This window comes from Tetrao urogallus (genome assembly GCF_951394365.1).
Source record: "Tetrao urogallus genome assembly, chromosome: 6".
NCBI lineage: Eukaryota > Metazoa > Chordata > Aves > Galliformes > Phasianidae > Tetrao > Tetrao urogallus.
The window spans coordinates 52,055,933-52,073,422 of NC_136819.1; the positions used below are offsets into that span (position 1 = coordinate 52,055,933).

At 43.9% G+C, this 17,490-nt stretch overlaps 1 protein-coding gene across 1 annotated transcript; it reads left to right on the plus strand.

The window, feature by feature from the left end:
• Positions 1-5,858: 5,858 nt before the first annotated feature.
• Positions 5,859-14,956, plus strand: PLD4 (phospholipase D family member 4; the record flags this gene model as incomplete). Its single annotated transcript, XM_079537485.1, has 11 exons — positions 5,859-5,864; positions 5,954-6,043; positions 7,540-7,745; positions 8,043-8,226; positions 8,613-8,733; positions 9,568-9,695; positions 9,869-10,069; positions 10,374-10,513; positions 12,118-12,283; positions 13,238-13,334; positions 14,748-14,956. The coding sequence occupies 11 exons, from the start codon at positions 5,859-5,861 to the stop codon at positions 14,954-14,956; spliced, it is 1,548 nt and encodes a 515-aa protein (XP_079393611.1).
• Positions 14,957-17,490: the final 2,534 nt, after the last annotated feature.

Genomic DNA, 17,490 nt, shown 5'->3' on the forward strand with positions numbered 1-17,490 from the left:
GTAAATGTGTATAACTCTTGCAAGGACCAGACAGAGCTACCTGTTCACGTCGATGTGCCCCATGCTAAATCGTGCCTATTTCACTATCTGCTGTCGTTATGCTGCTGATTCTGCTCTTCTGAACTGTTCACTGGATCATTCCATTTGCATGCAGCACAAATGCAAGCTGAGCTGTCTGAGAGTAAAGCTGAAACACGTCGGTATAACTTGAACTGATTAATGACTTTCTCTTTCCCACACCCTCTTGAAATGCTGTGTACAATTTTGATTTCTTTATCCTACCCCGTTTTGGTTTTTTTTTTTTTTGCTTTTTTTTTTTTTTTTTTTTTTTAATGGTAATTTATTTTTGTTTGGATTATAGGCAGTATCTGTACATTTTGTTCCAAGGTGATATTGTGGACGTCTTTAAGGAAAAAAATAAATTGTTATTTTATATAATTTTATCATAAAGTTGCTCTAATAAATCATTCTTTTATCATGTGACACTACAACTCTGCATTTTGGTGTGGTTAATTTGCAGGAGGGGAGTGTTTGTTGGTACAGAATTTTTCAACTGCCTGTTTATATTGGTGTCAGTAAGTACAGGTTAGGGAAAGGATTGTGAGCAGCTGGGGGCTGACAGTGCACCTGGGTCCCTTCTGCTGACACCTGGCTGGCACAGATACATAGAGGCCTAAGGTACGTGGGGCTCCTCTCACCCCTGCCCCCAGAGGTACAGGAGCGAAGTCTGCGTGTCCCATGGCTTGAGGGTGGTCTTACTGCTGAGCGTGGTACAGTGATCATTAATGTCATTAATTTTGGATTTAGTGCTATTTGATTGTGTTGCCATGATTAACAGTGGTGTTTTTAAAGGTTAAGCCCAGCCTATGTACGTTCATGCCCCAGTACGAATGATAAAAAATGGTGGCTTTACCCACTCTTGTGCCTTCAATTTATACATATTGGAGTTTATATCTGTGAAATTCTTCTCTGCTACATCCCTGTCCTCCTTTCTTCCTGGAGTTCTGTCTGACCTTCGCATCCTTCCTGGCACTTCATGAACAATCTTTCCTCCTGCACAGCTTCAGCTGGCTGCAGCTTCACCCACCCCACTTTGCAAACTAAAGCACAGGGCTGAGTTGCACACACTGTTGCCTCTCCACGGGCTTTCCCGGCAGTGCTGAGAGGTACTTGAGTTTAGATGCCATGCAAAGTAGCCTTTTGAAATTAGCAGTGGCAGCTGGGGGTGGGGTCTTGCAGGGAATGGTTTCTTCTGCCTGCTGGTGGGCTGTAAGAGCTGTAGCATGTCTTCCCCCAGGAAGTGCAACTGCTGTGAATTAGTGAGGCCACCGGGAGCTTTGCAAAACAAAGGGGAGGAATGTAATATTTGGAAAGCAAAGGTAGATCATATTAAAGTTTTTCCTAATATTTGTAGGTCATATTTCCTAGGTGCAGCTGGAGGGGCAATGAAAGAAGAGTGATGAGACCGAGACTGAAAACCCCCCTCTGAAAGAGCAATCATAGAGCTACAATAGTTGGTGATCTTTTACATTGAAGTCAGCACTTCCTCCAACCAAAATACAGCTAACGAGCCCTGAATGTTGTATTGAAAAGAATTATTTCGGATATGGAACCTGGAGCAGCTTGCCCAGAGAGGTGGTGGATCCCCCTCCCTGGGGGCAACCAAGGTCAGGTTGGACAGGGCTGTGAGCACCTGATGGAGCTGTGGGTGTCCCTGTTCATGGCAGGGGAGTTGAACCACACGGTCATTAAGGGTCTCTTCCAACTCCAACAATTCAATGGTTCTATGATACGTGGAGTGCTAAATGTTTCACTGTCTGAGGTTAATGATATTTACTGAATTATTCAAACAGTTGAAATTGAGAAAATCTTTAAAAATTATTTTCAAACAAAAAGCCATGTTTTTCTGTAGACTTTGGAATTTTCTGTAGGCTTGTCAGCTGAACCATTTCAGCGCTCTTGACCTGAAGTGACATTTTCATTCAGCTGATTTTACAGTCCTTTGGCACAGAGCATAAGCAGAGCGTTTTTCCTCTCAGGCATGAGGACCCGGGCTGTTCTGCTTCCATCCTTCTGTTTGGCTGCTGGTGCCCGGATCCAGCGGCTTTGTTCTCGTGCAAACCAGAGTGTGATTTTGTAGTGATCTCTGCAGTGGTAGCAATGTTCCTCTCCATTAGTAGCTCTCTGAGATGAGAGCACGTTAAGCTGGCAGCTTCTTCGTAGCAAACCTTCCGCATATGCGTTTAAAGATCTTCCACCGTGTACTTTAATACATGTTTCTAACAAACTGGAGACCAAGTGTGGTTTTTAGAGGGAGTCTGCTAACCAGAGTGTATATGGCTGTAAGGTGAGAGATGTATTTACTTTGTGTGTGGGAAGGTGGCAATTAACAGAAGGATCCTTGTCTGCGGAACAGAAGTGTATGAAGCAAGTCACTTGTTTGCCAAGAACCTTGCTGGTCTTTTTTTCCCCCCTCAGATAAACCATTTTATATTGCTTCACAAACCCACTTCCATCCTAAATCACAGCTACAGCTGTCAGCTGTAGGGAGCTCAGAATGTGTTGAGACACCACTCTCAGACATAGGGTTGGATTTGGGTGATGCTGTAGGCTTGGACTTGATGATCCTTGTGGGTCTCATCCAACTTGGAATATTCTGTGGTTCTGTGATCCAAAACTGAAGAGAGCAGTAAGCAGTGGCTCGTCTGCAGAGGACAGCAGGGGAAACATGGGCACTTTCCAGAAGCAGGTTGGACCCTTAGCATGGCTGCTTGCTGGAGTTACCACTTCCCTGAGGGCAGACAAAACCTGGCTCCAGCACGATGCTGACTTTAGCTTTCTGCTAACTTGAGCCTAAAAAGATTGCAGCAGCCTTCACCTCGACCCAGCCCTGCTTTGATAGTGGGGTGGTCCTGCTGGTGGGTAATCTGTATAAAGCAGTAAATTCAGGAGAGAGCAGGATAGCGAGCAGGCTTCGCATCTGCTCCACTACTTTCTTTTTGTATCCATTTTGCCCTATTTGAGTATAATTATATCAAGCAGGTGGAGATAAGCATCTAAGAACGGGGTATCAACATCTAGATGGCAATTTGGGACTCCTAACTGTTAGTATGCACCATGAAACTCGGAGGTTAAGGGGAACTAATCTGCAGCTGAAGGAGGAAGAAAGCAGAACCTGAAATGAATCTGCTGGTGTAAGTGTGTGCACCATCTCCTGTGTGCGTGGTTGGACATAACATCTGACTGCAGCAGGACAGCCACGCCGGAGGTCCTCCAGGATGGTGAGTACATGGAAGAGCTCTTGGGAGTGCTGGGGTGGCAAGGAGGGATGCACTTTTTGCATATGAGAACCTCCAATCATCTGCTTGGGAAGATAGTACTGAAAAAGCCTCGCCCTTGTCTTTGAAATCCCAGAAAAGAACTGATGCTGATGGAGACAAGAAATAACAAAAAATATCTGGGGAGCTGGGAGAAATCAACCTAACACTAGAAACAGCAGTCGCCTGTGTATGCTGTGCAGGTTGTGGTGCAGACTTGTGTTCCTGCCTGTGGAGCAGCACTAAGCAGTGCTTGTATTTATTGTTCCTGAAATTGGCAGCTGGTAAAGCCCTGAAAGCTTAGAGGGAGCCATCGTTAATTACTGACCTGCTACGGTATTATTCTTAAGCATCCTGCCTGTCTGCCGTGTTTTCTTTTGTGAAAATTAAACTTCAAGCAGTGCCCTCCCTCCCTGCTTCCCTCCTCCCCCCCATGGATTTAATACAGTTCTCACAAGTTCCTCCAAGCAGCTGGGAACACAGCCCAGCCAAAACCATCAAGAAAAGGACTTCATTAAAACCAAATGGCAGATGACTTTATTATGGCACATACAAGATCAGTTCACTCTCATATTTCGAGAGAAATGCTGCTTTTTTGAAAGCCATTTTGTGGCTGTTGCTGAAAAAGAGAACTGAAACAGGTTGTTTCTCAAAGCTCGGTCCTTTTAAAGCCATCACACCTGCAGCCCCGCCGGGCTTCCCCTGGCCTGGACTGAGGGGCTGCTGCCCTTGTTTTGCTGTTATTCTTCTTCTCCTTCAAAATCCCTTTGCCTCGTTTCCTACCGAACTCCTTGGTCTCTTCAGCCTTAATACCCCCTCATTTTTTTCCCACTAAGTCTTCTGGCTCAGTATTCAACCCAGACTTGTGGTGTTGTCACAGCTTTCTGCATTTGGACTACAAGCTCTTTGGGGTAGGACAGCATATCTTTCTACTGGGCTTAAAACATGAAATGGGATTTCAAGGTCACGAGGACCAGACAGTCACCACATGACCCTCTGTGTGTTCCCCAAGTCAGTATTTCACACCCACCTTCCCCGTCTCCCAGGACATCCTCCATTCTTTTATTCGCTCCCCCTCGTTCTTCTGAGTTGGCCCCACAAGAAGACTTTGGGGCTGTGCCCGTGCTGCGTCCAAGGTCAGAGAATGGCTTGGGTTGGAAGGGACCTCAAGGATCATTAAGCTCCAGCCCCCTGCTGTAGCAGGGCTGCCAACCTCCATATATAGTACTAGACCAGATGGATGGGACAAGCCTGGCAAGACAAAACTAGCTACAACTAGCTCAAGTATGACCACCCACACAGCTGCGGGTATCTCGTATCATCACAGCATGTTCATCTTCAGGCTACAGATGCCCAGTGGCTAAGGGATAGGAAGCTATAGTTTGGGGACCTGACAGGTGGTGGTATCATCTGGCATCGCTTCCTGAGATTTACCATATCCCAGGATGTGCTTCTTGCTTCTTGGCATGATAAACGACAGCTGACTGACTCCAGTGGGTAAGTTCACCTCTGGTGTGTGTACAGTGCTATCACGCAGGCATCATTCAAAGGCACATGCGAGGGGTTTGGACATTTGAGAAGGCAGAGCAGGCAGGTGGCTAACTACCCTGCCTTACTGCCTGCTTTGAGTTGGGACGTAGTTTGAGATTTGCTCCTGTGGTTGCCTCTTCTGGTGATAAGAGCAGGAGCAATCCTGCTTGGAAAGGAAGTTAACTAATTTCTTTGCCTCGTGATTATAGAGGGAAGGAGGAGTAGGGAAGGAGTTTCGATTTTACCCTATTTGGTTCGTGTCCTATGAACAGAATCCCTTCTGAAAAAGACACTAGCATTGAAGACAACTCATGCGCATTAGGAAGAAAGGAGTCTGTGAGCTGCCCATGGCAGGGAGTAGGACTAGATGGCCTTTCACAGAATCACAGAATGGCCCGGGCAGGAAGGGACCTCAAGGATCACGAAGCTCCAACCCCCCTGCCACATGCAGGGCCACCAACCTCCCCATTTAATACCAGACCAGGCTGCCCAGGGCCCCATCCAATCTGGCTTTGAACACCTCAAGGGATGAGGCATCCACAGCCTCTCTGGGCAGCTGTTCCAGCACCTCACCACTCTCTCTGTAAAGAATTTCCCCCTGACATCCAACCTAAATCTGCCCTCCCTCAACTTAAAACCATTTGCCCTTGTCCTGCTAGGTCCATTCCAACTCAAACAGTTCTTTGATTCTGTAGTAAGTCACACACGCAATGACACTGGTGTTGTACAGCATCACCCAAGGTTTTTGCACTTAGCCATTAGTGGTTGTCAAATGTGTTAGCCTACAGCAGGACAAAGTGTGTCAGAGGATAACCTGAAGAGGCAGTGATGCAGTTGTTTACACATTAATTACTGCAGAGATTTCTCTGTGTAGGCAGCACAGGGAAAGACTGCAGGGGACTGTCTCTCTCTCTCTCCCCCTTTGGAATATGTTAATGTCACTCAAGATCCATAACACAGAGAGAACGTTGCACACATTTGTACTTTAATCTCAGAGCACTATATAAAGCAATGGCGGTGACCTGCTTTTTCAGTCTGTAACTGGCTTTCTACAAATGCTGCCATAAAGCTTTATTTTCTCCTTTGCATACATTTCTGTTTTTCAGATTGTAAAAAGAGCATTAAAAGCATCCCCGATGGTTAATGAGTCCTCCAACGTGAAATTAAGCGTGAACAATCAAAAAGATGTCAAAATGGTAATTATTGAGATGCACTACATTTGCTCACAAGAGCTGAGATGACGTTGACACTTCTGAAAAGACAGAGCAGATAAAGAAGAATGATTTTATTGGTTCTTGTGGTAATCTGTGTAGATTTTAATCCTACTTGTAAGCAAGTGATGACAAACCCCCCATTGATTTATCCAGTAGGATGATCAAACCTTGCCAAGCAGGAGTAATGTGGACCCCAATCCTGCAGCCCTCAGAACTGTGAGCCTTGCTTGTGCAGAAATAGCCTCACTTCCTTCATTAGCACAGATGCTAAATGAGAGCCAAGTGAGTAAAAGGTGTTGCTATTTCTTCTCCTGATGTAAATAAGCGCTGATTACACGCAGTTCCTCTGAACGTACTATATTCCATATAACACAAAGGAATTTGGTCTATATAACCTGCTGAAATTCATCCTAAGGCCTCACTTACCCCTTTTCACCCTACCTTGCAAAGCCTTGTGCTCTCTGATGCTGGGCAGACTGTCCTTCAGGTCTGACCATAAGAAGCTTCTGGAATCATTTGATTAATTCGGCACGCTTGTAGCATCTGGCATTACAGCATCAGAGTATATCAGGTGATTTCAAAACACTCCTCTGGCCTGAGAAATGTCCTAAAACCTGTGCCTTCACTGTTCCCAGGGCGAAATTCACAACTGTTAAAAAGTGGTAGGATTCTCTTTGCCGTCAATGAAAAGGAGAACAAGCAGGAAGGCAAAATTTTAAGTTGATAGTTGGTTTAAAAGCATTTTTTCTCTATCTAGGTCAAATCACTGCCTGAAATTGATGGCAGCGCTGTAGATCTTGAAAGAAGCATAGAAAATGAAAAGTAAGAGACTCTATGCACATAGAAACAGAAACAGATGCTTTCAGAGCAAATTGGCTTCCACTCAATTTTCACATGTGCCATTTCAGGAGTTCACATTTACAGCTAGAGCCTCTTGACTTCTCCTTCCCAGACTCACTTCTCCTGCCTGGAAGGGTCCAAACGCTCAGCTCTGAATTGCACATTGCCTTCCATGGGGTGGGGAATTCTCCCAGCTCCATTTTTTCCCCGCATCTTTGTGAATTTCCTCTTTGTGGTCCTACTGCACTTGATCTCACAGTTAGTTTTGTGCTGTGGATTTTCTTGCTTTGTTTTTTTTTGATGGAGATACTGTTGAACACCCATTTGTCCCTCACTAAACTAAAAATAGTCAATGTCAAACTAGTCTGAGGACCTGAGAGGAAAAGCTCATTTTTGACATACTGGCACACGAAAAATTAAAAGATAACTAAACTCATGGTCCTTACTCAAACCAACCCCTATTTAGGTCATGGTCCTCATCTGAAGCAATGCATCTAGGAATGCTGTCTGCCAGCAGCTGAAAGCACTGATGTTCAATGGTTTTAATTTACTCACCTGTGACAGGTAGTTATCCATTAGCTGCTGTATGGTGACTAAGGTGGGTGCTTAATTCTTATCCTGTTTGGATTCTGTTCTAGTTTCAAATCTCTGGGGTAATTTTGATGCTTGGTTTTGTTGCCCTGATGGCTGTTTACTTCATGAGAGCAGACAGCACAGTTGATCGTAAGGGAGAAGAAACAATTGTCAGTGTTTACCAGGAGATAAAGGATGAAGAACTCTATGAAGATCTCCGGAGAACCACAGCAACTGAGGAGAACACAAATAGATCCAACGATTCCTGCAGGTAAGCTAGGCCTAATGGCTTGTGGAGAAGTAATCAGCAGAGGGAGAAATAGCTACAACAGCATTGTTTGGATGCAGGGTCACTATTAGTATTCTCCTGCTGGAGGGGTGGTAGGAATAGGAACACAGCTCTACTATGGTCATATACTTGCAGGTTCAACATACCCCTAACCATCCTGCCTTTGCAGCAGAATGAGAGGCAGCAGGGAGAGCAGCAAGTACTGTATATCGTGGCAGGTGCATGGTTTCCTGCTTGGGTCACAGCTGCTAACCTCAAACTATACAATTGCTGTTGCAGCTTTGAACTTGTGGAAAGCGTTCCTTATGATTTAGCTTTTGAGATAAATAGCACTGCAGCCAAACCCTTGTACCGTGCCTGGATGAACCTCCTTGATATAGCCCAGGAAGAAATCCATGTGGCTTCTTACTACTGGTCCCTTACTGGGAAAGACATCAGCGTTAATGACTCATCTTCAAAGCAGGTAGGCTGAAATCAGTGATTGAGGTTGTACATCTCGTGTCTATGGCAAACTGACTGTATGGCTTGCCTTAAGTCACTTAAAATGGGCTCCTGGTGTACAGTTGTTCTCTTAGACACTCTGGCTCCTTTGCAGAGAGCAGATACCACAGTCCTGTTTGCTGCTGTGGGCAGAGCTGCTGCCTTCCTCCTGAGGTGTTTCCTTATCATCCTCAGGACCCTGGCCCCTTCTCAGATGGCCTGGTGGTGTAGGTTGACTCACATCCTGCACTTGAGAAGTGGCAGATGAGGGACTGAGCCCTGCCTCCTTTCAAGGGACAGCCCAGTCCAGCACTGTCTCTGTTACCTATATAATAAAATGCAACAAATAACACACAATGCACTGTGCAGGGTGAAGAAATTCTGAAGAGATTTGAGGAATTACTTGCAGAGAATGTCTCTCTGTACATTGCAGCAAGTATGCCAACTTTGGCTATGAATTCAACTGACCTTGAGCTTTTAGAGAGAAAAGGTAATTATCTCACTCAGCGGTGTCCTCTGAACTTCAGTATTGCTAAAATGCACCTAAGATAAACTGGCTGCTGAGGCCTATGCCAGCAACGTGCTTCCATGGCTCTGAACTTGAAGCCATGCTGTTCATGGAATGTGTGCTGCGTATTCACTGCTTCTCAATTTCTGTCTATGCTGTTGTGCCCTCAAAGATTTTTTTTTTTTTTTTTTTTCCCATGTTTTCTATGTATGTTTTTTGAAGTTACTTTATGCCCAGCAATCGATGCTTGTGAGTTTTGGTTGCAAACGGCTGCAAACATTAGAGATCCAGACTTGTTGCCTAGAGAAGAGCAGCAGAGCTGTGAAGGGTCTGGAGCACAAATCTTATGGGGTGTGGCTGAGGGGTGATGGGGTGGTTCCGTCTGGAGAAGAGGAGGTTCAGGGGAGACCTCATCATTCTCTACAATGGCCTGAAAAATTGTGTTGAGGTGAGGGTCAGCCTCTTCTCTCAGGTAATCCCAATAGGATAAGAGGTAGTGGTCTTAAATTGCATCAGGGGAGGTTCAGGTTGGAGATTAGGGAAAATTTCTTCTCGGAGAGTGGTGATGTGCCTGACACAGGCTGCCAGGGGGTGGTGCAGTAGCTTGAACACCCTGGAGGTGTTCAAGAAAAGGGCAGATGTGGCACTGATGTGGTCTAGAGTGATAACAGGTATGGGCTGATGATTGGGCTAGCTGATCTTATTGGTCTTTCCAGCCTTGATTTTGTGATTCTATGGCTGCACATTCTGGCTGTCAGAGAGACAATGCTGTACGCCACCTCTATCTAAGCTTGTTTCTTTCTTCCCCATCTTTAGGAGCTCATATAAAAAAAATTGACTTTGGACGTTTGACAGGAGGAGTATTGCACAGCAAGTTCTGGATCATAGACATGAAACACACTTATATTGGTAGTGCAAATATGGACTGGAGGTCTTTATCTCAGGTAAGCTCTGCTGTTGCATATTCAAACACTTGGCGGGGAAAATTAATGTCCAAGAACACAACAGAAAATCCTAACAATGTCAAATGTTGACTGAGAGGGACAAACAGCAAAGAACCCACTGAGGGAGGAGGAGGCTCTTTCTGGGGCTGTGACACAGTGTGCTGTCTTTGCAGGTGAAAGAGTTTGGTGCTGTGATATACAACTGCAGCTGCTTAGCCAAAGACCTCTGGAAGACATTTAAAACTTACTGGGATCTTGGACATGATGGTGCTACCATCCCATCTCCTTGGCCTCAAAACTATTCTACCCACATTAACAACTCTCGGCCTCTGGAAGTAGAATTTAATGGAACCTTGACAAAAGTCTATTTTTCTGTAAGTATGCTTTAAAATAACAAGACAGACTATAAACTATGTTCAAGGTTTGACCAGAAAAGTGTTTTTAGTGCTTCTTAGCTGCTTCTGCTCTAGATGGATAATAATTAAGGATAGGGTGCAGGTCTCCTGTGGGCTTAATGTATCAGTGAGTATCTGACCCACTGGGGCATGGAAAGCACGAGGAATACTCTGCCTTAAATGCTTTATGGTATTGCAATGAAAACTGAACAGACTCAAATGTGAATCCATCACAGTTTAACAAAAGAATGAAGTCACTGACCTGCATGTTTTCTTCTGACAGGCTTCTCCTCCTGCATTTTGTCCAGAAGGTCGCACCCATGACCTCTTTGCTATTATCAGTGTTATCAGTGCAGCACATAAATTTGTCTACATTTCTGTTATGGATTATTTCCCTACCAGCCGTTTTGTTCACCCAGAAAGGTATGATTTTAATCCTGACCTGGTTGGCTGCTAAACTTGGGCTATTTAAAGAGAAAATGTATGATTGGCTCCCCAGCACCAACTTGCAATGAAAATAATCCAACTTTTTTTGAGTAGAAAGAGCTGAGGCTTTGCTCCACATTCGTGACTGCTTTGTAGACTGTGCGACTTGTGATGTACAGGAAGAATATTTTACCATATTACCCCTGTGCTTTTCTAGCATTTTGAAGCAGCCTCCTCTGCCCTTCAAACAGCAGGAAAACTTCAAAATGCCAGAGGGACAGTCGGGTGTAGCTCTATTAAAAATACAGTACACCAGCTCTTTGAATAGAGGAAGGAATGGGAACAGCAGAAATATATATGTATCAGACTTCTCAGAGAACATATTGCTTTGCCCCCTTCTTCTGCCCCTGTCTCTTTCTTTCTGTTCTTCACTTCTGAGGACTCTTGACTTCTTGCTCTACTGCCTGCTCGATACACCTGAATCATGCTGTAGAGCCCAGTTCTTAACTTTTCTTGCTCACCTCTGCAACAGTAGTTGAGGTAGTCCCCCTCAAAAAAGTTCTGAGCTTTTATTTTCCTTTTCTACTACCTCATCTTGAACACCTAAGTTTGTTGGGAATGCTGGATGTGTGGAGGCAAAGATCTCACAGAGGAGGTGCAGTGGTCTAAATTGTTTGGTGGACCACTGAGCTGCCCAAGGTCCCAGCAGAATTGTGCATACTTCGTACATCAGCTCTGATCTAAGTAACAGAAAGCTGTTGTGTCATGGCCAGCCACAAAGATCCCAAATCCTCTTTGATGTGCTTGAATTAGAACACATATGTGCAACAAAGGGCTTTGAGTATTACCTGCTTACAACATCTGCGGGCTTTCCAATCATCTAAATATTCTGACTGAGAAAGTAGCTCAAGCAAACTAATTACATACGAAGTGGCTTGTCAAGAATAGAGCAAGCCCTAACTTACCAGTTTGCCATAATTTTAACATGCATCACGTCCTCTGGAATGACTGTGGTCTGTGCCATTCAGCTGTGAAGCAGAGTGTTAACATGAAGTGTGAAGGTTAACAGATAGAGATAATTCTGCTGTCCTGGAAATAAAACCTCTAAGGCCAGTTTTCTCCTGGAGGATATTTTTGTAAATCCAACAGCTGAGAGGATTTTCAGTTTCTGTGTTGTTGAACCTGTGGGTTTCTCATTTCCTGCTTTTAACTAAGATTAGGTTCACAGAAACTCTTTTTTTCCCTGTAGGAATGGAAGTGCTAATACTACTCATTCTTCATCTGAAGCCTTAAATCCACCATTTTTGACATCTAGGACCTGATCTGATGTGAATAGGAGTTTGAAAGTCTGAGGGGAAGCAGTGCTGAGCCTCCAGCTATCTCCACAGCAACCAGCTGCAGTGGGGTGAATTGAGGCTGATTAGTTCAGCTTTGGTCTTTCCAGCAGCTGAGGCAGGGAATAAAACTGCTGTCCTAATGCCTGAGTGTTAATCAACTAGGAACCAATATGCCAAAAAAGAGGAAGCTGAATTAAAGCTGAAGGGAGCAAGAAGAGATCATTACAGAAATCCTCTTCTCTCTACCCACCTGCTTTTCTCTAGATACTGGCCAGCCATTGACAATGCTCTGAGACGTGTGGCTTTCAACTACAGAGTACAAATTCGGCTTCTGGTCAGCTGCTGGACCCACACCGACCCATCCATGCTCCACTACCTGAGGTCCCTGCGTGCTCTCAACAACCCTCACACCCACATGAGTGTCAGCGTGGTATGATAACATGACAGTGACCATCTGAATGAGGACTTGGTGGTCTTCTTGCAATCCTTGTCTGTATAGACTATCTCAGGTGGCTCTAGTATCAGTTTTTTGGTAGTTGAGAGCTCTTCTACCTGCCTCTATATATCGAGGCATTTTTTTTCTACAATAAATACTACACACAGGCTGTAGACACAAGCACTGGAATGGAGAGCATGGAGTGAGGAGAGGGTTCAGGTTGGATATTAGGAAACGTTTATTTTCCAAAAGATTGGTGAGGCATTGGCATTGGAGGTGGGGGAGTCACTGTCCCTGGAGGCGTTCAGGAAAAGGGTAAATGTGGCACCAAGGGACGTGGTCAGTGGGCAGGTGAGGGAGGACTGGGGTTGGACAAGACGATCTTAGTGGTCTTTTCCAATCATAATGATTCTATGATATGGAAGCTTCCAGCACAGCGCGCTTACCAGGACAGAAAGAAATAGCAGAAATGAGGTTTTTACCAAGGGAAAACAAAACAAAACCCTGAAATCTAGATTTTAGTAAGATTTCACACAAAAAGTTTGGCATTATTGGTATCTGCAGTACTCCCTGTGCATGTGATCAGGCCATTTTAGCACAAAATAAGAGCGGCAATCAGTGGTAAATGCAGATCTATTAAACAGCTGCCTAAAACTGCATTTAATTGTCTGCCCTGTAATGATAATAGCTGTGTCACTAATGGAACATTGTGAAGCAAACGTTATCCTTATCTGATCTCAATTGCTTATCAAATTTTATGTATAGTGGAGATAGCATTTGTTAGTTTTCTTGGATAAGAGTAAAATCTCTTTTATGGGACATTTAATACCAATGCGAGGATTACTCTCTTATTTCTCTAGCATTCTATTCTATGAAAGCAGAGGGAATCTGCACTGCCCTATTTCTCGTATGATATTTCTATGTATGTTTTGATTTCTCTCCATCCAGAAACTCTTCATTGTTCCGGTTTTGAATCACACAAATATTCCTCATGGGAGAGTGAATCACAACAAATTTATGGTCACAGATAAAGCAGCCTATATTGGTGCGTATCCTGTGATTACGACAGCTCAAAGCATCTTCAGATCTGCAGGGCTGAGATTGGGATGGGGTGGGCTTCAACGTTAAAAAGGAGGTCGTTTTGCCATAGAAAGTTGATAAACATAACAAAATATTATGTCAGAATGTCCGCTTTGGGTATAGGAGTAGAAGTGGAAAAGCGAGACAATATAATGTATGTTAAGTTCAGGAGGAGATTATCTCATATGACTGTGAACCATTAAGAACAGAGTATGCTGAGTCTGAGCGTGCAGCTTGTAGCAAGCACAGTGGGAACTTCACAAACGGTGTGCTCAGAATGATGCAGTGATAGCTAATGCTCTGGTATAGAACATCACTGTGCTTTAATAAAAGGGAATTGCTGGGAGGGTTTAATTCCATGCACTATTTGCTGAACAGAATTCTAGGAATGGAAATGAGAAAACTCTAGTGTCAGCTGTTGCTCTATTCCTGAAAATCAGGATGGTGTTATTTTCGTGCTCTTTCATCCAAATGCCTCGAAAATGGAATGCAGAAGGGCTCTGTCATTTCAGTCAGTCCATGCTCCGAGCAGTGCGGCCAGCAGACAGCCTGACCTTCTGACAGGCTGAGGGCTTGCAGCTCCAATCACCTTTAATGGCCTTGCTTCTTACTGAGTTGTTTCTTGAAGATAGATGTGCAGATAAGTTGTTTTCATGCCTAAACACCCTCTGCAATTGACAGATTTTTCTGGCAAAGGCGAACACCAGAAGAAATGCTAAGTGCTAAAATGTGTATTTTTTACACAATGTTTGATTGTTTTTTTTCTGGATGGTGGCGGTTTTGGAGAGAACCCCACACAATGCTTACAGGTGGATCTTGGCTTTGCCTGGTCTAAAAGCAGGCACTGCATGCTGAGCTCAGAACAGCTGCTGAGGATGTATTGATCAGGGATCCAAATTTTCTCTTGTTTTCCTTTAACATATAAAGATCCTTTCTGAAGCTCATTTTCTGCTAGGCCTTTGTTTCTGATGGAATACGAAGTGCTTGAGGCTACTTTATTGGTCCCATGCAGCCCCACAGATTAAAAAATTAGGTAGATTGAGGATTTTTTTGTTTTTAAATGCAGAGCCCCATATCAAACACCAGCTTTTTCCCTCCGCATGTACAAATACTGCACTCTGGTCCTACGTTTATAATGAGCAGATAACACAGGGTAAGGAATCAGAAGCCTTAGGGCAGCAGTCAACACCGACTTTCTGAAACTTGAGATGTGCAATAAGAAAGAGCTGACCTGATTTTTTTGCTGCTTGTTGGCCCTCATGAGATTTGCAGTTGTACAGCACCTCAGCAAAGTGAGGCAATGTGTACTTAACGAGTACGGAGATCAAACAAATCACTGTTGGAATGTTTTCTAATTAGCCCCTTTTGCATTACATAGGGACTTCCAATTGGTCAGAAGATTACTTCACAAACACAGCCGGTGTGGGATTGATTATCAAGCAGAGCTCAACCAACCTGCAGAGAAGGCAACAGCCTGTCCAGGAACAATTAAAAAGCATTTTTGAGCGAGACTGGAATTCCAAATATTCAGTAAATGTGGAGGATGTGCAAGGTCAGAAAGACTGCAACTGGAGAGACAGACTCTGAAGTGAACAGGAGAATGCATTTTTTAGGAAGAAATACGTATCCGGATGTTGTTCCCTGTGCAAAAAGAGCAGCTTTCTGCTTTATGGCTTTTATCAGAGAAATTTCTTCCTGGTGGTGTCCACACTGCCTGACAACGTGGGAACTTCTAGTAATTGAGTCTCCCTTCCTACTCCTCACCCAGTGTGTGATGTTTCCTTTGCTGTGTACCATTAGCCCATCTCAGAGTTAATGAAATGCATACGGTGTTGTAGCACAGTCTGTCTTATATTAAAGAGAACATGGAGGGTATGATCAGATCTGAATGCACTGGAGAAGTACATCACTATTGCTGTACTGTGCTTACTCAATCATAATGTTCCATTAACAGTGTTTGCTTATGTGTGTCAAACATTTTTCAAATAAAGTCCTGGTCACTGTAAGATTTGAGCAGTGCAAGTAATCACAACAGCAAGGTCAGATTTTTTTAAAGCATTTAGGCACTCGTGGCACAAGGAATGTATTTATAAATGCTGAATCTAATCAGGCTGGATGAGGCTGTGAGCACCTGATGGAGCTGTAGGTGTCCCTGTTCACTGCAGGGGGGTTGGGCGAGGTGGCCCTTAATTCAAATGATTCTGTGACTGCTCTTCAACAGTTGTACTTCACAGCTTCGTTATCCTGCACCAACAAATACATCTGGCCACAAAGCGTAGGAATACGTGCATGCAGGAACAACATCAGCTCAGCTCTGACCCACTACAAGGAGCATACATGAACAGTCAGTGATTTTGAAAATCTTTCTGAGACTTTACGTGTTTCAGCCTAACTATTTTCGATAGAGGAGTGCACTCCTCTAGATGGCACTCGAAGCCATGTTTTCACTGCTTTTGAGAGAGTAATTTGCATGAACAGGAAAACTTCTTTCTCCTTTCCTTAAGAGCTCAAACCTGACAGTGCTGGATAAGTTGTGTAGTGGAGCAGTTTCTGGGTAAGATAAGAGAATGGAATGTTGGGATAAGGTTCAACTTACAAAGGAAAAATGGATGCTTACTAGAATGACCTTTATTTTCTTGACTGCCATCACCTGTCTTGTTTTTTTCTGCACAGATGAAGGAGAACTTTGCAATTAAGACAATTAACTGGATCTCAGTGGAACTTGAGTTTGGTTTCTTGGTATCTTCTCTTTGCTTGATCGCTATTAAAAAGGTAGAACATGGTGAAAATTACAACTGGGCATTGAATCTCTCAGTATTTTTATTTTTCCACTTGCAAAACAGTTTTTATCTTTATCCTTATCCTCCCATCGCTTGTCTCATTTAGATTGTGATTTCTTTAAGGTAAGGTCTTTTCCAAATGTAATTAATTAGTATTTTTAATTACCATCTACTAATTTCAGATGGATTTCTCTATTTTGGAAGTCAACTAAACTCTGGCTGCAGGCAGTTCAGATATCTTTTTAATACTGATCTACTTGGGTCTAGAGTTTCCCAGTCATCTCATTTCTGAGAGTGCTTGGCTCAGTGAAATGCCTGTAAATGCCTAGCAGGCTCCGCATGTTTGGATAGGACTACTCAGTCACCTGAGTTCATGCATTAGCCCAAAGCATTACCATTATGTTTTTTCAATCCCCCCACCCAAAATTTGCCCTTTGCAGTTGTTCCAGATAAAGCATACCTGAGTTGTTTTCATCCAGGTATTGGGAAAACCTTTCCTGTGTCAATTATACTACATTAGTGCATATCTAATTTTTTAATAGTGTTTCCACATTCCCTGGAATATAGCTCTTCTGTAAGGGGCACTGACTCCCATATATCTGTTTCATTTCATTCAGTATTAACTTTAGCATTTGGAATGAGAGGTGATGGCTTTAAGTTGCTCCAGGGGAAGTTCAGGTGGGATATTAGAAAACATTTCTTCTTAGAAAGAACAGTGAGGCATTGGCACAGGCTGCCCAGGGAGGCGGTGGAGTCACCATCTCTGGAGGTGTTTAAGAAAAGGGCAGATGTGGCACTGAGGGACGTGGGCAGGGGGCATGGTGGGAATTGGGCGGTGCTTGGACTGGGTGATTTTAGTGGTCTTCACCAACCTCAATGATTCTAGGATTCTTTGACATCAGAGGTTCTACTTCAGAGATCACCAGGAAATAGTCAACCAAGACGTATTATTACATAGGAAAAGGTTCTGCACCAGAAGATGGTGGGCATGAAAGAGGCTCTGCAGGGCAGTGGGCCTGGCCCCAAGCTGCTGGAGTTCAAAAAATGTCTGGACAATGTTCTTAGACAGGATCTGATTTTAGGGTGGGCCTGAGTGGAGCCAGGGGTTAAACTCAATGATCTTTATGGGTCATTTCCAACCCAAGATATTCCATCACTCTTTGCATTCGTGTCTCAGCAATGTGGGATATCGCAGGGCTGGGGAGGCAAAGTATCTTTCTTTTTAAGGTGTTTACACCTTCCTTTGCATGTGCAGTTGTACGGCTGTTTGGCTGGAGGCTGGATGCAGATGTTTAGCTGAACAGCCCACTATTCCAGGTGTTAAAAATGATAGCATTAACC